The sequence below is a fragment of the Medicago truncatula genome, chromosome 1 (genome assembly GCF_003473485.1).
Source record: "Medicago truncatula cultivar Jemalong A17 chromosome 1, MtrunA17r5.0-ANR, whole genome shotgun sequence".
NCBI classification, from domain to species: Eukaryota; Viridiplantae; Streptophyta; class Magnoliopsida; order Fabales; family Fabaceae; genus Medicago; species Medicago truncatula.
Genome location: NC_053042.1, coordinates 8,590,526 through 8,612,957, shown reverse-complemented (window position 1 = coordinate 8,612,957; position 22,432 = coordinate 8,590,526). Strand labels below are relative to the sequence as shown.

Sequence of the window (22,432 nt, the reverse complement as noted above, 5' to 3'; positions counted from 1 at the left end):
CTACTTGAAGAATCTCTTGTGCAGTAGTTTGGTAGCTATGCAAATTGATTGACGAATGTAATTTAAATATTACTGTAGAGAGTACTAAATTTTTGTTCTACATTTGTTTCTAGTTCATCACAAGACTCAGACTGTTCTTGCACTAATGCAACAAATTAAAAAAAAAATATTCATATATTAATCGACTAATGCAAACAAATGGAATATCGATTAATTGGAAAAATCATTTCTTCTACTTCTGATATAGAAAAACAATAAATAACCAAATACTTACTTGTAACTATGAATCGGTGCCAACTGTGATGGTAAGCAGAAACAGAGGTAGTGCAAGTGTAATGAAATGTGAGATCAAACTCTAATGGTCTGTTTGTTTCCGGGGAAAGAGAGAGGATGGAAGGTAAAGAGGATAGAAAGTTTCTTGAAATCTGGGCTTTCATTGTTTGGTTCCATGTCAGAGTGAAAAGAATGCATGGTTTTTGTGGGACCCACGCCTAGAAAACTTTCTACTCATTTATGCAAGGAAAACACTACTGAAATGCCTAAAGCATCCATGCTTTGGGTGTTCTGATTTGTACCTCCATAACATTTCTTTATTTGTTTTGCATTTAATATAATATTGTATTTTTATTATATTATTAAGGTAAATATATACAATATAAAAATATAAATAGAAACATATATTTGGGTTCAAAAAAATAATATATATATTTAATATTGCATTGTAAACATATTTTTATATTTATTTTTAAATAAATTAGTTTACAGAAGGGTAGTTAAGTCATTCACTAGTCAATCAAGGCTTTCTTTTCTCCCACTATCTCTCAAACCAAACAATAAAGAATCATCACCCTTTCTACACACTTTCTACCCACTTTCAATCCTTTATTAACAACCTTTCCTTTTACTTTCTTTCCTTTCAGCGGCGGAACCAGAAAAAAATGTCAGGGTGGGCCACTAAAATTAACTTTTGAAAAATTGTATAAAGTTTCGCAAATTAGATCTATAATTGAATTATTTAAATTTTTCGGGTGGACCACTGCACCAATTTGCGGGAATTGGGATCAACCGAAACCTAAAACCGACAGAAAATTGTATAAAATTAAAATCTCGCAAAATAGACCTATAATTGAATTATTTAAATTTTCAGGTGGGCCACTACACCACTTTGCAAGAATTTGGATCAACCAGAACATAAAATCGACACAAAATTGCATAAAATCTCGCAAAATAGACCTATAATCGTTGATTTTTTAATTTTTTCGGGTGGGCCGTGGCCCACCCCAGCCCATGAAGGGCTCCGCCACTGTTTCCTTTCACCTTCTCTTCTTGTCCAAACGTGGCCTAAGGATGTGTTTGGATGAAGAGTTTAGGAGGGGAAGGGAGGTGAAAGTTTACTTTTCATTTTTAAATTACGGACACTATGAAATATTTTTTAAAAAGTTAACATATTAACATGGTAAACGATCATATAATACTTCAATCACACTTAATTTATTTAAAAAAAACATGTTATATAGTTTGTAATTTAAAAAAGAAAAGTAAACCCTCCCCTCCTAAACCCTCAATCCAAACGCACCCTAATAGATCTGATAAGGGAAAATAGAAACCGTAAGCAGCGGGAGTGGTGTGCGTGATAGTGGGTCTTATTAGAGTTGTGTTATTTTATACTAGCGGAAAGACGGGCACTATCGTACCCGTGTTGTATCGGGTGTCGGTGTTTGCATCCAAACTTCTTAGAGGTCCTCTCTTTTTATGGCCTATTAGATGGTGGTTAAATATAACCATAAACAAAAGATGGTAGTTTGAAGCTTTCTAGTGTTTCTGTTTTTAGTTGTTGGTAACATGAGTATGATTATCGTTTAACAATTTTGAATTGTTTAAATGGTTTTAACACTTTGATTTCATTATATTTTGTTGGATATTCGATGGAGGCCACGAGAGCAATTTATCAATTGTATACATGTCGAACATTTGGAATCACAAAGAAAAAAAAACAATGCTTTTATTCCTTTAAACGACAGTGGAAGGAGCTTAACGGCAGGGGATGTTATTTCTTATTTTACCTTTATTTAATAATTAAAAAAACCACGGTTCTCTTTATATAAAAAAAAATCACGCTATCATAGTTTGTATAAGAAATTATAAACCAGTAAAGTCAAATAATTTTTTAAATTAATCGTAAACAATTTGAATCATAATCACTTATAAACCAACAAAGTTAAATATATAATCCATAAAATTAATCGACTTTGATTAGTTGTAACATGAAAGAAAAAGAAAAAAATTAAACAGGTTAATTCTGAATTCTGATGCAGAGGGTTGAGAGAGGTTAAGAAAAACAAAACAATGCGGGAACGAACTATTAACTGTGAGAACCCTACTTATTAATATTTAATATAGTGCTAAAAAAATTTTTTCTAAAATATTTTGAATCCTAATATTTTTTTTAGAGGATTTAAAGTCCAATCTTTCACATTATTTTTTGTTCACGTTTGTTACTAATCTTGTTTTTGGAGGATTTAAACTTTAATCTTTAACATTATATTTTGCTCACATTTGTTACAAATCTTTTTATAAGAAGATTTAAAGTCAAATCTTTAACATTATTTTTTGCTCACGTTTGTTACTAATATTTTTGTAGAGTATTTAAACTCTAATCTTTAACATTATTATTTTTTCTGAGGTTTGTTACTAATATTTTATTTTTAGAGGATTTAAAGTCCAATCTTTAACATTATTTTTTGGTCACGTTTTTTTACTAATCTTTTTTTAGAGGATTTAAAGTCAAATCTTTAACAATATTTTTCGCTCACGTTTGTTACTAATCTTTTTTTTAGAGGATTTAAAGTTCAATCTTTAACATTATTTTTTGCTCAAGTTTGTTACTAATATTTTTTTAGAGGATTTAAAGTCCAATCTTCACAATTATTTTTTGTTTACGTTTGTTACAATTGATCAAAGGCTATGGAAGAGTAACTTATATTAATAAAATAATATGAAAATACTTTTTTTTTTTTGTGGAAGGGATATGAAAATACTTGACAATCTTTGTCGGTTGTATTGAGGGGAACAACATAGATGTACAAAATAAAATCGCCGATAAAAGAGGGTTAACAGGGACGATCATTGACATGGATTAGTAATCCACGTGTTATTTTATAATTGGCTAGTAGTAAGAACAATTCATAAGGAATTGTGCGCATGTTTTCTCCTTAAATTAAATTTTGGCAAATTTATTCTTATCTATATGTTACATGTGTTATTTGTATTTAAAATTAAAATAAAAAATTAAGGGTATTTTTGGAAAGAAAATTCTAACCCAAAAATGTGCCGAAAGGGGTAGTTTTCTTGATATATAGTATAGATATATAATATAGATTTAATTTAGTGTTTTTAAAATAATAAAATAAAATTTAAAAACTGGTGCGCGTGTGGAAAGCAGAATTTCATGCATCCATGAATTTTCGTATGACAATATATCGTACTATTTAGTATTTAGCAGTTCTGTAAACTTATTTCTTAAAGTCACTAATTCAAATTGTGCAGTGACGTTATTCTTTTTTTTTTTTTTTTTAACAAAGTGACGTTATTCTTGATAACATATAAGTTCAAACAAAATATGACAATGGTTGCATAATGTACGAAAACAACTAGATTGAATTAAGGGATAAAAATTTAAAGGTTTTTTGTCAATTTTTTTTTTAAAGGTTTTAGATTCAAACTCAAAGGAAGGATAAAAAACTAATCTAACAATTAATTACTTACATTAAAAAAAATTAATTACTTACATTTACCATTAAAAAAACATGCAAAATGGACTAATACGATTTTTGACCCATCTAAACAAAAATTGAAGTACGAGAAAAATCTTAAAAATACCAACATGCAGCTGATAAAATGATTTGCTGATTAGAAGTACAATAACATTATTTTCTAACATAATATATTATGCAAGCCACAATTCTTCAAATAAAAATTATTAATAAAAGGTCTCTTATGTGTATTGTGATATATTATGTTTATCTCTTTAGACCAATGGATTAATTTGCTCAAAAAAAAAAGATCAATAGATTAATCACTTAATAATTTTTTTTTGAAGAGGCTAAAATAAAATTGTATTACCACATCAAAAAGGCCTTCCTGACATAAGATGTGCTAAGGAAGAAACACCAAAATTCAAAGAGTGTCAAGACTATATTTACAAGGCAAAGCCAAACCGCAAAAGCGGACAAAAACGAAAGAAACTAACAAAACCAATGTCTGAAAAGGTAAATGGACTAAGTCACCAACCATGATAATTGAAGGGAAGATTGACGTATTTCCCCTTCAGCCACATGAAAGTTAACGACTTAATCATCTTAATGGTCATTACTATTAGAGCTTATTCTTTCTTTTAGCAAATTTTTAATATTGTTTTTTCAGGAAACAAGCTCTCGCAACTCTCATAGGGCATTCATTGGATAAATGGGGTCCACCGCATAAGCATAATCTCAATGATAATTGTGACATACCTCGTTTTCTATCTGCATCAAGATGATGTCCATGTCTACCATAATGGATCCTCCATCGTACCACAAATTATCCTTTATCATCTCTTCAAATCTTATAGTGCAGTCATCAACAAATATGCCACTGTGTCACAAGCAGTTAAACTCTCGTTCCTTCCAGCCTAACACAAAATTTGTGAAGAAAACAACTTCTAAACATGTAACCCCCAAGTTCAAAATTGAGGAATCACTAAATTTTTTTAAAATAGCTAATAACTTCATATAGGAATTACAATCATCAAATTCTGAAAAAGTTTTATTTTAATTTTTTAGTTATGAAATGTTTGTGAATGTTCTATATTAAAAAATTATACTACAAAATAGAGAGGGAGGATACATATATATATATATATATATATATATATATATATATATATATATATATATATATATATATATATATATTTGAGTCAAAAGGGTAAAAGAAAATATTAGAATTGAATAATAAATAAAAGTATGGAATATTTAATTTCATAGTATGATGGTAGGAAGGAGAGTGTGGGTAGAAATTGTGGTGGACTTAAGTGAATTGGGCCTGACACACACACACACCCACGGCAGTGAGCCTGGTTCGACAATGACTTGTTGACGACTCTAAAAAAAAAAAAAAAAAAGAAAAAAAAGACATGTTGTCTCTTACCCTCTTTAATGATATTTTTTAAAGTGTTTGGAAATGATCATCATCGACTCTTGTTATTGTTGATTGATTCATCTTTTGTGAAAGGTTAGCGAACACTCTAGAATCTTCCCAGAACAGAACAGATCGATCTTAGTTATTATAACACAACACACTGTGTTTTCTTCCTCTTCGAAATCTCTATCGATAGGTATTTCAGAATCTCTTTACCCCCGACGACGAATTATTTTTGTAGAATAGGTTTTTTTTCCCAATACAATACAATACAATACAATCATGCTGTTAGGTTTGTTTGTGTTTTTTATTACTGCATAAACAAATAGACTTTGCAGCTGAACAGCACAACACACCATGGCGAGCCAATCTTCAAATGAAGGCGAAGGCAGCTCCAGCACCGGCACCATTGTTTCTGAACAACAAGATTCAACTCTTCATCTCAATATCAAGACTCTTGATTCTCGAATCTACACTTTTCAAGTCGACAAAAATGTCAGCACCTTTAATCTCAAATCAATTTCTTTTTTTTTCTTTTTTACTGATTGATTACTCTTTTCAATCAATTATTTCATTTCAGATGCCCGTTTCCCTCTTCAAAGACAAAATTGCAACTGAAGTAGGTTTACCTGTTAATCAGCAACGACTCATTTTTAGAGGAAAAGTCTTAAAGGATGAACACCTTCTTTCTCACTATCGTATCCTTTTATTAACACCATCTCTCTATTTATTTATTTATTTATTACTTTAGCTTTTAAATTTGTGTATTCCTAGGTTCAAGAATATGATATGCCATCTAGTAGAATTTCATGTATCATAAAATGGCTCATTATTTTAAATCACACCGCCATCCTTATCCACTAAAGATGTTGAGAATGGCCATACATTGCATTTGGTTGAAAGACAGCCAAATCAGACACAGACGTCTGCTACCGGGTCCGGCAGTGAGACAACTAATGCAAATAGTAACCGAGGTATAACCTAGTCATTTGCACTCCCCCGTTTGATCGAGGCTTTTTCATAGATCAAGTTGTATTGTGCTAAATGCTGATGATAAATTTTATCATTTGAAAGGAAACAATGTTGGTTCAGGAGCTCCACGTAGCCGTGTTGGGCAAATTTCACACAGTGTGGTTCTTGGGACTATTAATGTGGGGGATCAGGGTGGTGAAGGCATTTCTCAAGACATTACTCGGGTTCGTTACTGTATTCTTTGCTTCTCCCTACAGTATCTACAACTTATACTAATAAAGTTTTTTCTTTCTTTCTTTCTTTCATATATGCGTTAGTGATGATGTTTTGCTTTGGTATTGCCTGAAAACATTATTTATTGATGTAATATGATTTCAGGTTATCGGGGCAGTTTTGAATTCTTTTGCAAATGGTGGCCAGGGTACAATGAATGCTCCTAATTCCGCACAAACTTCTTCGGTCAGTTTTACTTTTTGCTTGAGAAAATACGACTTTTTGCCATTTGTGTAATTTACTAGATTATTATTTTCTTATACACGAATCACTCATCACTCTGAATTAAATTCACAGCCATCTATGATTTTAGTCTGCGTTTAGATTATCCTTGAAAGTGCATGGTAATTGTTGTTTAGGTTCCTTATACTCGTCCTTTCAATTTTATCTTCTTAGATCATGATTAATGAAGTAATCACATCACATGTTGCTGTAACTATTCCAGCTGGTTTGTGTTTCGTAGTGGTAAACAGTTTCATCTATTGTCCTACTAGTGAGAAATGTCAAATATCCTATAAATGATTATTTATCTTCAAAAGTAGATAATTTATTTACTTTTGGCATATCTTTTCCCCCTTTTTTGTAAAATGAATAATTTTTTTTTTCCCGTATGATTTTTATAATGACACGGTTAATTCCTTTTATTCTCCACAATTATTTTAATTTTGAAAAAGATTCAGTGCAGCACAAAGAGTTGTCCTCTTGAGTCGGTACATCTTGTTTTGCTACATCCATACTGCAATATATGTGCGCACCTTAACCAGAGCTGAATCCATTTTTTTAGGCTCCACCGGGGAACGGAACTGAAGGAAATCAAGCTGGAAATCAGGCACCGTCTGGACAGGCATTCCAACCGTTTCCTCATGTTGTTCAAATTCCTATGGCTGCTGGAGCCATACCTGTTCCTTCTTTCAATGCTGTAGGAATAGAGTCTCTCTTCTGCACTTCCTCTTAATTTTTACTCCTTTAAATTTTGTATTTGAATATCATTTAACTCACATCATTTCAGCCAATTCCCCATTCACTCAACACACTGTCTGTGTTCATAAATCGCATGGAACATGCACTCTCTCAAAATGGTAATGGTGCTGAAACTGTAATCTTCTATCTAGAATTGAAAGGGCACATAAGTATTTATATTTGCTTTTGCAGGTTATGGGCCAAATATATCTTCAACTAACCTTGGAGATCAAAGAGCAGAATTGCCTTCCAATACACAAGGGTTGCCAACACTTGAAGCACTAACCACTGTATTGCATCGTACAGAACAGTTGCTTAGTGGTCAAGCTGTTTCTGCGCTATCTGTAATTACCACATCCCATTTATATACATACATTTTTCACTATCTGCACTTATTAGACGTTTGTTGTTGTATAAACTTTACTGGAAACTGGCCAGAATTCTTGCCTAGGATAATCCTAAATATGTCCAAATTTCGGACACAACTAAATTGTCTTGTCTCAATATTGTAACCGTTGTAAATCTTTAATTTGTTATGTGTGTGTGTATATATGTGTGTGTGAGAGAAAGAGAGAAAGAAAGAGAGGACATTAAATGTCTTCATAATAATTGGTATTTTGAGCATGCTTTGATGGTAAAAGTAAAACTGTATGAACTGAAAATAATTGAGTTTTCCTTCTCTTTGCTTTTTTAGCAATGTTGGACTTTGTTGTACTAAGATAACGCCTGCAATTTTAACACCTATCAGTTGATTAATCAAGGGACCACCCATATACATCACATTCTGTTGTGCCAGTTAAAGATCACATAGGATATGAAGGATGTATTTTTCTGAATACCCTCTTGTTGGTTAAAATTTCTAATCTAATGTATCCTGCTTTCCATCACTGATATATGTGTTGGTGCAATGATACATGAATCTGATAGAATCCAAGTCTCAAACAGAAGTGCTTCTGTTTATTTAACACAAAAATGTTGTCATGATGAAGTGCATTTTAATTGTATGGATTTGTTAATGTCAACTAGTCTCAATATTTTCATCCTTTATATTTATCTGATTCTGTTTTACTTGTAATTTGTGACTAGCATATTGCAGGACGCATGGAGCGAGAGGGAACTTCTGCTGATCTAGGTGTAAGAGGTCAAATACAGTCAGAGTCAGTACAAATAGGAATTGCTATGCAGCATTTGGGTGCACTTCTACTTGAACTAGGCCGAACTATGTTAACACTGCGAATGGGACAGTCTTCGGTATGTTTTCATTATTTTCATTTGTGATTTGGATTGCTTTCTTTTGACAAAATACTTTTCATGATCATATTCAATTTTCAGGCAGAATCTGTTGTTAATGCTGGACCAGCAGTTTATATTTCTCCATCAGGGCCAAATCCTATAATGGTGCAGGTTTGTCATTTTTGATATATTCACATTATTTGATATATCAATTAAGTTGATGAAGACATGCAATAAACTGTGCTGAGTTGATATGTCAAAACTTGACTCTAGACATTATAAATCATTAAGCTGGTTCAACATAATAGATTATTGATAAAGGATTGAAGATTGGAAAAAAGTCAGTTGATAACCATTTTCATTTCAATACCTTGTCCTAGTCAAGCTGTTTGATGAAAGTTCAATTGTGCAACACGAGTCTTCAAATTTTATGACCTGAACTTGACTCTTAACTGTTCACGTGTTATACTGCATACTTGGGATTTCGTGGCTTAGGAACAATACAAGCTACATTTCTGCCAATATGCAAGGAAAAATAGTTGATATTCATTAAATTATGTTTAAGATAACATGTGATCTCTATTAGGCATTAGTTGAATAGATTGTTCATGAAAGAAGAGGTTTTAAGAATGATAAAAAATTCTTATGAATCTGATTGTATTCAAATGTTTTTGTATAAGGCTAATTTACTCCTGTATGGTACATCAAAGAAGGAAAAAACAGATATCTTTTTGAGACGAAAATAAAGCAAGCTAGACAAGAGACTAGTGAGGGAAATCGAAAAAAAATCAATAATGCAGTAAGACTGCAGTCTTTCTGTGTCGAGAAGATTCGTTTTATTAAAGGAATTATTGAGTTCTGATATGGTGTACATGGAGTGTACTTCAATATTGTATTCTAAACATGTTAAGGTGTAGGGGACTGGGCTTAGTTCAGTTCACTATCGAGTACCACAAGTTGCTCATCAAATGGTGTCCACATATAATTATGAAGAGTAAACACTCATTTAACCTATCACTATCAAAGATATTGGTGACACATCTTTGGTCCTCTAAACATAATCACAACCAATCTAGTCCATCAACTACTGATAGTGGCGTCAGTTTATCCTTGCAGTCTTAGAAGATAAAATTTATTCAATCTTTAAATTAGAATCCCCATTATTTGTGTTGTCATGGTGTGCATGTAGAAGGATGTTTTTTGGGGTTCTACTTGATATTTGTACCTTTGGAAACTAAAATGATTGTTTGCTCATATATATTTGTACATTTGGAGAGTCAATTATTATTCCTATGTCATCTATGTTCATGCTAGGAAACCAACGTAAATGGGAAATTGATAGAAATAATCGAAAGAGTATTTTTTTTTTTTTTTAATATTACTGAGAATAGCGGAGAAGACTCTCCTCCACTAGTTTTGTCTTCTTATGCATCAGAAACCTCCCTGTTTTTCTTGTTTGTCCAATTTTTATGATACGCCTTTTACCAACTTAACCTCCCTAATGTTCTCTAATTTTTCCTTTTCCTTGCATCCTAACATTACCTTGCCACCTCTTCAAGTGCAGCCTTGTCCTCAAGGTACCCGTGGCATGCTTCCCAAAATCTGCTTGCATGGTGCCTGCCTCTATGCATCCATTCTGAACTTCTGTCAAAATACTTTTCATGTTTTTAGATTCGGTTCTATTGAAGGACTATTATAGCTAGATTCAGAGCAAGCTCACGAGAGCTTGCCATAGGTCCTCCCTGACCCTATCTCTCCACTGTGTAACTAACTGCTATGACCGTTAGTGGAGTTGTAACTAACTGACACTAGTCAGTCAGCTTAGAGTAGTAACCTGCTACTGCAGATCTACTGCAAAGTCTATAAATAGACAATTAGGGATTGCAATCATTTGATCAGTCATTCAATACAATTCAGTTAAGATTCCTAACCGATTCAAAGAGAACCTATGACTAGTATACATAATCCTAAGAGGTTCATTGAGTGTTCAAGAGTTCTACTTGAGAAAACCTGTGATTCCTAACCGATTCAAAGGGAACCTATGACTAGTTTAGTTTACCTAATCCTAGCAGGTTCATTGAGTTTTCAAGAGTTCTACCTGATAAAACCTGTGTTGATCCTAGACACCGAACCCACACACTAATATCATATTTTCCTGGTTTGGTTGTCTAGAATTAGGTTTATCTCTTCCTAATACAACCATCGGGGTGAGAACAAGTTTAAATTGTTAACCAATCTAATATGACGATGGAGACTACTATGTTTTGTGTCTCTGTAGCTGGATGTCGGTGTAGCAATTTTCAATGATCTTAATTTCAAACTGTTGGAAATTCCGCTTTAATTGCGGTCCGCCCCTAGTCGCCTAAATTGCGACCTTTGGTTAGCCTTCATTGCAGCCTCCAACACCTTCATTGTGTTGGCTTTGAGGCAGGCCCATTGGGCTGGGCTGAAGCGTGAGGGGGTGTGTTGGAATTCTGCCTTAATTGCGGTTTGCCCCTAGTCACCTAAATTGCGACCTTTGGTTAGCCTTCATTGCAGCCTCCAACCCCTTCATTGTGTTGGCTTTGAGGGGGTGGATTTAGTCCCACATCGGATAGATAGCACTCTTGAGAAGAGTTTATAAAGAAGAGGCACTCCTCACCTTACAAGCCGGTTTTGTAAAGATGAGTTAGACCCCAAATTTCAACACAAACACATCATTTTTGTTGTACAATCTAGATCATGGTACTCTGGGCCTTGATAATTGCGTATGCTCAAGCTCAATCTACGTAAGTTCATCGTTGAAGACTGTAGCATTTTTGATGACCAATCTACTGAAATTTGTCTTTATCTGTGTGGTTTTGTTGATACTTTATATATTCACTGTTTTTTTTTTTTTTGAGCAAATATATTCACTGTTTTTGTTTACACTGATGATGTGCTATTTTCAGCCATTTCCACTTCAAACAAGCTCCCTGTTTGGCGGTCCACTTTCTTCTTCAACTCCTGCAACTTTAGGCCCTGTTGGTGTTGGAAGTGCTCCTAGGAACGTAAACATTCACATACATGCTGGTAAGTAAAACTAATTGTACTTCTCCTGGTGAGATCTACAACATTTTTTAATTTTGATTACTGCCAGGTGCCTCTCTTGCACCAATTGTTTCAGCAATTGGCTCTAGACCAAACAATGGAGAAGGGACAAGGACTGAACACCGTAGCGAGCCCGGTTCTGGTGATTCAGGTTCGACACGGGGTTTACCTGTTAGAAATGTCATATCGGCAACTCTCCCATCTAACCCTTCTGGCATCGGAGCTGCTGGCAGCACACCAACTGGATTCAGTATCTCCACTTCACAGCTACCACCCGATTCAGCTCCATTGTCATCTGTTTTAGCTGAAATCCAGTCACACTTTAGAAATTCTGTTGGTAATATGCAAGGAGACAACACAATTTTGTCAGGTGGTTAGCAATTCATTGTTTTAATAATATGTATGGGTCTCAATTCAACAGCATTGATTCTACTCCTTCATCATTTCCTTCTGACAGATAGTTTGCCTATATCTATTGTTTCATTGTATGTGTAGTTAGTCTCAATACAATCATATTTAACTTCTAAACTGTTCTGCATCCAATTAGGCCAAATGCAATCAACTAGCAGGGACTTGTCTTCTGGATCTGAACAGGTAAATGAACAGAGAGATACCGCGGAGATGAGCGGACATGGGGCTTCCGGTGTATCCTCAGTTGGTTGCACTTCTGAAAGTGGAGTAGAGAAGGTATTACTTTTGTTCATACATGGTGATATATCTATCCCCTACAAGCATAGTTTTTATTTGACTAATAGTTAGTCCGATCACAACCAGACCCAAACTGAGGCAATCAAAACCTGTAGTAATGACGAGAGAGATGTTTTGGTCGACAAATTTGTTTCAAGTTCTTCCAATCAAGATTTACAAAATTGTTCTAGTGGAGAAGCAACGGTAAAATCAGAAAAAGTACAGGATGCTCCATCTTCAAGTGAAAAACAAGATGTAACTGAACCTGCCAAAACTGCTCCTCTTGGACTGGGTATGAGTGGTTTAGAGCGTAAGGTAAGCTTATTGTATATGTTTTTGTGAAATGAGAAGCTTGAATTTCATAATTGATGCTTGCCAATGGATTTGTTTGGTGGGAGGTTATTTGCATGGTGTTTGAAAATTTTCTGGATGAGTCTTCTCTTTGAATTTATTATATATTTGTTTTTTTTTTTGCACGTTATATTTTATGATAAACTTGCTGCAGTAGTTCCCTTCAACGCTTCATATTTTGTCCTCAAGGATGCATCATATTTGTTGTAATTATGACGGGAAGAAAATGGAACACTGAATTATTACTAGGTTTAACTTTTAAGTACTTTCGGTCCATCATACAAATTCGCGGGGAGGAGAGATATCTAGATGTCTATCATACGATTCAAATGGGGTGGATGAAATGGTTGAATGATTGGGGTGGGATATGTGATAGGAGAAAAATACCTCACAAGGTTAAAGGACAATTTTATCACATGCATATAAGACCAACGATGTTGTATTAAACTAAATGTTGGGTGGTAAAAAGTCAACAAGAAAGTAAATTTAGTTTCACAAAGATGAGTGTTATGATAGATATGCAAAATAGGACTATAATACAATTGTTAGAGAGAAAATTGGGACAACATCCATAGTAGAGAAAAGTATATGTCAAACCATTTAGAGAGATTTATAGGTGAATGGTTTGTATTTGGACCTGATACATGGCAAGAATTTATGAAATCAATTGATGCATGGATTAAACTGCACCTAGTGTAAAAGGGTTTGGCGTTGGTTGTGGGGATGACATGGTTGATCAGACCTTATATGCCATTCAGCTGTTTAACCTGGAAGTCTTGTATTTATGTTTTTATGTTTTGCCAGTTAGCATGATTTGGTAATTTTAACATTCTTTTGAAGGTAATTTTAGTGCACATCAATCGTTATGTTAAGCTTAATATTTGGGGATTATCATTAAAAAGAATAGATCTCTAGCTGACATGGTAGGAATATTTACTATGTTTCTGTACCTATGAAAATAAATCATCCCTTTTGCTGCATGATCTGCTCTGCATGATTAGGGTGAAACTCCCCCTATTCCACTCTTTCTCAACAGTGATTTGTGGGGCTTCTTTCTTTTTTGGAGACATTTATATATATTTAATTTTCTAAACTTTTTACTCTAGGGATGGCCAATGGGAGACATTTATTGATTGGTTTTTTTATATGGGAACATGTAATGTAATATAAATTATAAAGGATAAAAAAAGTGAAAAAAAGAATTGATTTGGAGGCAGAAGCATGATGTAAGGAGGATAGGAACCTTATTGAACTGCATGGAGTGTGTGTTGCTTGGTTTTTATCACATTAACAGTATATAATTGTAAACTTGACACATTTGTTCATTAGCAAAGCCTTGGTGAACATGTTTTGAAACTTCTTCTCTTCTCTTGTTTTTTTGTTTTTGTTTTTGTTTTTATCAAATTTGCACGTCCTCGTTCATGACTCATCCTCCATAAATGTGTGCACCACAACAGAGACGAACTAGACTTCAACCTCCTAAAGGTGCTGATGACGGATCCTCCAGTTCTTTCATCAATCAAAGTCAGGAAACCAGGACAGATGGTCAAAATATATTGCAAACACTCGGGGGTCAAGGTTCTGCTGTTAATTTGATAAATGCTGATAGGCCTCAGCGACCCTTGCCCACCAGCGGTAGTCAGATTGATGTGGCGGGTTTAATGTCTCAGGCTCTAAATAGTCCTGCTTTGAATGGTTTGTTGGAAGGGTTTTCACAGCAAACGGGAGTTGACTCACCTGATGGCTTAAGGAGCATGTTGCAACAGTTCACACAAAGCCCGCAGATGATGAACACTGTCAGTCAGATTGCCCAGCAGGTTGGCAGTCAGGATATGGGGAATATGTTAACCGGAACGGAAAGAGGGCAGAGGGGCGGTGTTGACCTCTCAAGGATGCTTCAACAGATGATGCCCATTGTATCACAAGCCCTTGGTGGGGGAAATCCTCCACCACTATTCTCTGCTACAGAACCAGAAAGCCCACAGATTAGCCCGATTGCCCAGCAGGTTGGCAGTCAGGATATGAGGAATATGCTAACTGGAACAGAAACAGGGCAGGGTGGTGGTCTCGACTTCTCAAGGATGTTTCAACAGATGATGCCCATGATACAAGCCCTTGGAGGGGGAAATCCTCCACCACTATTCTCTGCTGCAGAGCCAGAAACCCGTGCACCCTACGGGAATGAAAATTCTGATAATCGAAGTTTGCAGGTTTTTATGCATGTACTTACAAAAAGGCATAGTTTATTACTGCATTTGCATGTTTTATTTATTTATTTATTTTTGTGAGCTGTTAAGATGAATAAAATTTATTTTGGCATTAGATGAAACTGAAAGTCCTTTTCAGCTCATACTGTTCTACTTGAAGCTTTAAGTGTATTATGAAGATAAATATATCGTTTCATTCATAGGGTGAGCATTAGCTGCAAGTTGGCTGGCCTGTTTGTCCTGTAAACCAACCCCTCTGGAGCTGTAAACTTTCAGGCCTTTCTGACATAGTTGGCTGGCCTGTTTGGCCTGTAAACTGCCCCTTCTACGTCTCTTAATTTTTCTCTTTCGTTAGATGATTCAAAAATATTTTGGACTAAGATCATTAATAAGATCTGCCTCACTAGTTGTAAGTAAACATAAACTTCTGCTATTATAGTTGTTCTATTGTGACTGTTTCCTTCTTTCTCCAGGTTGACCTTCAACCAGTGACTGATAGGATTGATCGCCTGAGTCCACCTACGGATATCTTCCGTGCTGTAGCTGAAAATGCAGTCCAGCTGTCTAGCAGTGAAAGGGCTTCTGATGATCTTTTGGATGAGTTATGTTGCAACGAGAGTCTTGCCGGCGTAAGTATATGTTTGTATACTTTGGTGTTTGAATTGCTGATACGTAGTCTACATTTATTCTCTTGCTTGATTGTTTGTGCACAATCACATCAAAAATTTAATTTCTTTCTTGTACAGGAATATTTGGAGATGTTGCGATCTGATGTAAGTAAGCTGCTCGAAGGACGTTCTGGGAGGGACAAGTCCTAATTTAAGTTTATGTGCATATGAATTTGCTGCTTCATTGTTTCGTGTCGATCTCCTAACGCTCCAGAAAAGTGCTAGAAAGTTTTGGCGTCTTGTGCCCTAGATGGTTTATTGGTTTGGATCATTACCTCCAATTCATGCGCAAAAATTTAGTATACACGACATGCTTAACAGTTGTATCCAATGTTGGATTGAGGTGATTAATCGCCTCCACTGTCATACTTTGATGTAATTGTGACTAGCTGACAGTGGATGCTTTGATTAAATATTCCTGTACATCTTGTGCTTTCATTTTTCAGTTATGAATGACTAAATCATGCGAATGTCTTTTGTTTATTGTTTTATTAACGAGAACCTTCGGTTGCAAGTGAGCGGAATGAGATCTTCCTAAAATAGAAAATAGTAGGAGGAAATTTGAGCAGTGAGAAGTGTGAGTATAGGGAGGAAAAAGTTAAGGTGGTTCATATTTAAAAGTTTCTCTCAAATAGAGAGGGAACACATATTTATAAGGTGACAATTTACTCTTTTTAATCGTATACAATTATCTTTATACGTAAAATGTCGATAGATGCTGGAGCAGAGGGGGTCATTTACGCTATGTTCCTTATCAGATTTCACTTGGGTGTCATTGATCTTGGTGTCTTTGTTCCTAATTCCCTTTTAACCAATCAATTATTTTAAGCATTCATTTGTCATTATCTCTCATCTAAATGCACTATAGACAAATGACATCAAAACAAAATTTGTTCCTTGACACTTATTAAAATCTGTCTCAAGACTATTCAACTAGATAGGTGGAGGAAAAAACATATGCTTTCTGATTTTGTTTGTCCTCTTTGCAATTTTTGCTTGGTTCTTATGACAAGATGGTAAGAGGATCTATGATGGAGACATTTAATTTGGAGTTCTTAAATGAGTCGTACGTGTAAACGTCATTCTTTTGTAATTTTTTTAATAAATATCTAATAAGCACTTGGTCACTCCAACGAAGACTCTTTGACAAAAGGTTTAAATGAGTCCGACTAATAACTCTTTATCATTTACATTCTAACAATACAATGATTATTTTAATAAAAAGTAGTGTGAGGCCCACTTAAAAATGAAAGTCTTAAGTGAGACGTTGGATCTGAGAAGATCCCATAATAGGTATCGAGTCATAAATAGTTAAGACCTCTCCGTTGGGAATGATTTAATAAGAGTCATGTACTACAATTTTCTCATAGATTTCGGGTAATCTGGTCAGGCTCACCTAATTTCAAATGAAGTAGAAAGGGCGCTGCCTTTTCTGCGGTGGAAAGCAGGAACTCAGCAGGAACTGACATTTGTAGCTCCATTTCGATTAAATTTTAGGGTCTTTATTTGGGAATGATATTGTCAAGGAGCTTATCTAATGAATATGTGATTCGGGTTTAATTTTAGATATTTCTTTTTTCCTTTTATTTAAAATATCATATTCCAACTATTGAGTCGGAGGACTTGTGTGTAATGTTTATCATGTTCATCAAAAGCAAATAGGAGTGGAATTTGCTTGCTAATTGTGCTCCCCGATTTTCGGATATCAAACCATTGATTGATTTGAATCGTCAATCTTTGAACTCTCAATTTTTATTCGTGGGAAGGGAAAAAATGAGTAAAAACCCTTATCGAGACTTTGGATTCGGGGGTTGGTTTCGAATAGGGAAGGTGTTAAGCACCCTAAACGACTTCGGTATTCCGAAGGAACCGCTTACCTAAATTATCTTGTGCTAAATTCAATTGGCTTACTTGAAAAATTATTACCTAAAATCTAAGTGAAAGAATGGAGGGAGAAGAAGTATGTTTTTGGTTATTTTTATTTGATTTGGAAGGACAAGTCCTCTGCCTACGTACCCTTTTGGGAAAGGGATCAAAACCGACGTAGTTCCACTCAAAAATTTCTTTGGTGGGTTAGGTTGATTTTAAGATTTTTTTGAAAATGGTTTTAAGAAGAGAAAGAGGCCTCAAGGCTTGAGATAAAAGAAATGAGTGAGGTTGATTGATTTTAAATTTTGAAAATGATTGAAGTTGAATTAAAATTGATTGAGAATTTGATTAAGAAAATAAAGGGAAAATGTTATTAAGAAAATGATTTTTGAAGTTTCGCATATTCGATTTTTTTTTGAGAAAATGATTTTTCTAAACTAACGGTGAAAACTAACGTAACGTTGTAAAAACTAACGGAAAGCGGTAAATAAAATGTGGTAGTGTCGGTGCATGTGTCGGTGCTTGTGTTACCTAGATTATTACATCAATTCCTAAATACAACCCTAAGGCCTTTATGCCAAAATAAAAATGCAAGAAATAAAATTACATCAATTCCCTATTTATACACACTAAATCAATGACAAAATAAGATGATGAGAAAATTAAATGTGCATGCTATGATTCAAGACAAAAATTAAATCGTTAGTAAGCATATCATGGTGAATGAGACATAAGAAATAAAAAGCAAGGAATAAAGACAAGCAACAATTAAGATCATCATATAAGAAATAAATAGAAAATTTTAAAAGAAAACAAATAGGATGGGTTTTAAAAATTAGAGAAAATTAAGATAATAAGAACAATATTTTTGGAATTTTTAAAAGCATTAAAATGTCAAAAAAAAGTGTAAAAAGTATTAAAAAATGATAAAGAACAATTAATTAAAAAAAAAACAAAATTGGCTCAGCAGGATCTAATCTGGACCGTTGGATGAATCCAGAGGTCCAGATCTGAATCCCAAGATCTCATCACAGCCATAGGATCTAAGATCCAACGGTTTTAAAAATAAACAGAAAAAAAGGAAGGATATACTGGAAGCACAGTGGCCGTCAGATCAACGATCTGACGGTTCAAACAGAAAACACACCACAGTCCATACAGCAGAACACACACAGGATTTAAAGACAGATCATACGGTAGCCGTCAGATCAAGGAATGACCCAGATCTGATGGCTACTAACGCGATGGAGCATCGTATGGTTATGAGTACGCGCGCGTGTGATCCGGCAAAAAAGAAATTACTATAAAAGCAAGTTTAACAAAAAAACAACACAACTCTAAAACACTTCTCTCTCTAAGTTAAACTTAGAGAGAGAAGCTCTCCCCTCCCTCAAGAACAACACGGCCGGAGAAGATGAAGAGGGGCGGCCGGAGCTGCTCCGGCGTGGTGGTCGGCCGGAGCGCCGCCGCGCCGAAGTTTTTTTTTTTGCTTTTTTTCGAATTTTTTTTACATCAAACCACTCCTCTTCCCTTCCTCTACTCGAATCCGGTGTTAGTTTTAAAAAGGGTAGAGAAATTTGAGCTAGATCTACAAATTTAGTTTCAAAAAAACTTCATACAAAACACAACATAAAGTTGAAAGAAAACCATTACCTCTTTTTCCGATCTCCCTCTCTTTGTTTGAATCCGGTCCGGTTCTCCTCCTCTTTTTCCGGTTCGGTTTGCTCCTCTCCTTCCGATCCGGTTTGCTTTTTGCTCCAATCTGGTTCCGGTTCGGTTTGCTTCCTCTTCTTTTCGTTCTTTGTTTCAGATCTGTTTGTACAGTTTAGATGATGATGATTTGTGTGGTTGTATGGATTGATTTGAGGTTTTGCTTAAGTTTTGTGTTGCTGGATTTTGATGAATCTATGAATATTCTTCATGAGTTCATGTTATTTTCTTTGTAATTTTAGTGTTTGATCTGAAAACTGGTTGGGAAAGTAGAAATTAGGGTTTTGTGAATTAATGGCTACTGCTGAAAATTCTCTGACTCATGAACAGTAATTTCGGACCCATTTCTCAATGATTGACAGTGTATTTATAGTGACAAAATAGGGTTGGCTCTGGTACAGATCAAAGACCAAAATACCCCTGTTGGAGACTTGGGGACAAAGACTTAACAAATAACAAATAAAAAATAAAAAGAAAAAGAAAAGAAAGAAGAAAAAGAAGAAAAAAAGGAAAGAAGAAAGAAAGTCACGTGACTGACTTTCCTTTCTTTGTTTTTTTTCAAAAAATAAAATAAAAAATAAAATAATAATAAACAAAAAATAAAAAATGACAAATAAAATAAAAATAAAATATTAATTAATAATAATAAAAAAAAAAAAAAGGCCCTTTGAAATCTGACATGAGGTACTTCAAAGTATCCTCCCTGCCGAAATTTTGTCTGAAATGATTAAAAAACGCGACTTTTAAAATACAATTAGACCTTTAAAAAAAAAGACTTGACCGTTACGACTAAAACTTTTAAAAATAAAATGCGTCTAAAAGTTATATATAAAAAAACGGATGAAGTGATTTTAACTGTTGTAAAAAGCGAGCAGAGACTTAAATGCAAGATGACAGTTTTTTTTTTTTTTTTAATAATTAAAGACGACACAAAAACGAGTTTTACATGGTAAGAGAAACGGATAAAAGATTTCAAACGGGCCAAATTTGGGGTATGACAGATGCCCCTATTTAAGTTTCTTCGTCACGAAGGTTTTAAAAGGGAAAACTTTTAAACCACAGGGTCGAGGAGACTTAAATATAAACAAAACGCCAATTTTGGACCGTTTGAAATACCAGAGATGCGATGCTAATGAAGGTGATGATATGACCGAATATGATGCAAGTATGAATGTACAGTTGATGCATAAAGACTGACTGGGGAACAAAAGGATAGGTATCACTAGGGAAGGAAATGATAGATAATGCTTATGATTGCTGTGAGGTAGCTTGAAACGACTAGAGTATAAATGATAATGTTTGTTAATATTGCTTCAAGGTAAAGGTAAGGACATGATTAGCCGACGAGTGGCGAAAATAAAGACATGATTAGCCGACGAGTGGCGAAATTAAAGACATGACGGGCCGACGAGTGGCTAAAGTAAAGACATGATGGGCCGACGAGTGGCTAAAGTAAAGACATGATTAGCCGACGAGTGGCGAAATTAAAGACATGACGGGCCGACGAGTGGCTAAAGTAAAGACATGACGGGCCGACATGACGGGCCGACGAGTGGCTAAAGTAAAGACATGACGGGCCGACGAGTGGCTAAAGTAAAGACATGACGGGCCGACGCGTGGCTAAATTAAAGACATGACGGGCCGACGAGTGGCTAAATTAAAGACATTGTACAGCTTGATATGAGTGGGGATTAACTTGACAAAGATACACCTGAGGGGAACAATAAAATTGTCTGAAGACGATGGGGCAATTGTATAGACTGGTTACTGGCGAGACCTGCCACTTTGAAACATGATTGGTTTTATAACATACCTGAGTTTAGACACATTTTGAGGATAATGAAGCAAAATATTGGGTAAAAATGCAACTATGTATGGATGATGTTTATATGCGTGCTATGTATGCATGAATGAATGAATATGTATGAGACTCATATGATGGTGTAATGGTAAGATTGTTGAGACAGGACTGAGCAGGTCTACGAGGAGAATGGCCCGGCATCACTGTACAAACACTCAAAGCCTTCATTGGGGATAAAGTCACGGGGGATGAATCAACCATTGTTAGGGTACAACCCTTAAACATACTGCTGAGGTAAGTCCTCACAAACTGTGGTAGAAGTCGCCATTTCATCAATGCAACACCGTACTGTCTTGTCTGAATAGTCATTGCTTTTTGTATATATTTTTGAAATCCCTAACTTTTGCCTGGATCGTCCTTTCGGATTTTCAATCCACCGGGGAAACATTTTTCTTTTTCTCTTTTTGTATGCCCCTAATTTTACCTGGATCGCCCTTTCGGGTTTTCGATCCACCAGGGCGCTCTCTTTTTTTTTTTTTTTTTTTTGCAATGACTATTTCTTCTTTGTTGAACCTGCTTGTTTCGGACCAACTGTTGACATGTACTTATGTGATACATGTTTTTAAAGATAATATGTTTGTCATTTTTTTTGTTTTTTTTTTTTTTTTTTTTTTTTTTTGAAAGAAAACATAAAATCCTTAGAAAGGTTTTCAAAAATTTTGCTTCAAATACTAATACTAAAAACGAAAGAAAGATTTTTTTTGCACATAGAATAAACAAGAATTCCAACAAAAGGGGCACAAGCTCAAATTGATTTAATAGAAATGGTGACCGGCTAAAGGCATGACACCACAGATTACAAGGAGTTGGAATATGGTAATTATATGGGATAGGTACATTGAACACAATAACCGCTATACTTCTTAACCACTTTGAATTCCACAATTTGGATGCTTCAATAATAGAGAACTTCTGACAGTCAAGGTGTCTCGGGCGAGTGATGTTTCATCTGATGCAGTTACTTGTCTCGATCCTTAATTTTTGCATAGATCGCCCTTGCGGGTTTTCGATCTATCAGGATAATTTCCCTTTTTTTTTTTTTTTTTTTTCTCTAATTTTTGCCTGGACCGCCCTTTCGGGTTTTCGATCCACCGAGACGCTCATTTTTGGTTTAAGCCGCCCTTTCAGGTTTTCGACCTACCGAGCTATTCTTTTATATATTTAGACAAAGTATTTCTTGACTGCATCAGAATTCACAGGACGAGGTAACTCCTCTCCATCCATATTCGTAAGAATTAAAGCACCACTAGAGAAAGCTCTCTTCACCACGTAGGGACCTTCATAGTTTGGCATCCATTTGCCCCTAGGATCTGGTTGAAAGGATTTGATACATTTGAGCACAAGATCTCCTTCCTTGAATTCGCGGGGATGGACTCCTTTATCGAATGCTTGTT

The 22,432-nt window shown here is 34.9% G+C and overlaps 1 protein-coding gene across 4 annotated transcripts; it reads left to right on the top strand.

Annotated features, from left to right (window-relative positions):
• Positions 1–5,201: 5,201 nt before the first annotated feature.
• On the top strand, positions 5,202–16,081 carry LOC25482215 (ubiquitin-like domain-containing protein CIP73). Of its 4 annotated transcripts, none has more exons than XM_024775455.2 (18): positions 5,202–5,374; positions 5,517–5,673; positions 5,759–5,876; positions 6,045–6,152; positions 6,253–6,374; positions 6,529–6,609; positions 7,208–7,342; positions 7,433–7,502; positions 7,576–7,727; positions 8,470–8,634; positions 8,716–8,787; positions 11,547–11,667; positions 11,762–12,055; positions 12,233–12,372; positions 12,460–12,687; positions 14,181–14,945; positions 15,404–15,559; positions 15,677–16,081. In XM_024775455.2, exons 2-18 carry the CDS (start codon positions 5,536–5,538, stop codon positions 15,746–15,748), a joined length of 2,937 nt encoding a protein of 978 aa, XP_024631223.1. In that variant the 5' UTR covers positions 5,202–5,374; positions 5,517–5,535; the 3' UTR covers positions 15,749–16,081. The 4 variants fall into 4 exon arrangements, with proteins under 4 accessions (XP_024631223.1, XP_024631221.1, XP_024631222.1 ...); XM_024775453.2 differs by having other exon boundaries at positions 11,735–12,055; XM_024775454.2 differs by having other exon boundaries at positions 5,508–5,673; positions 11,735–12,055.
• Positions 16,082–22,432: the final 6,351 nt, after the last annotated feature.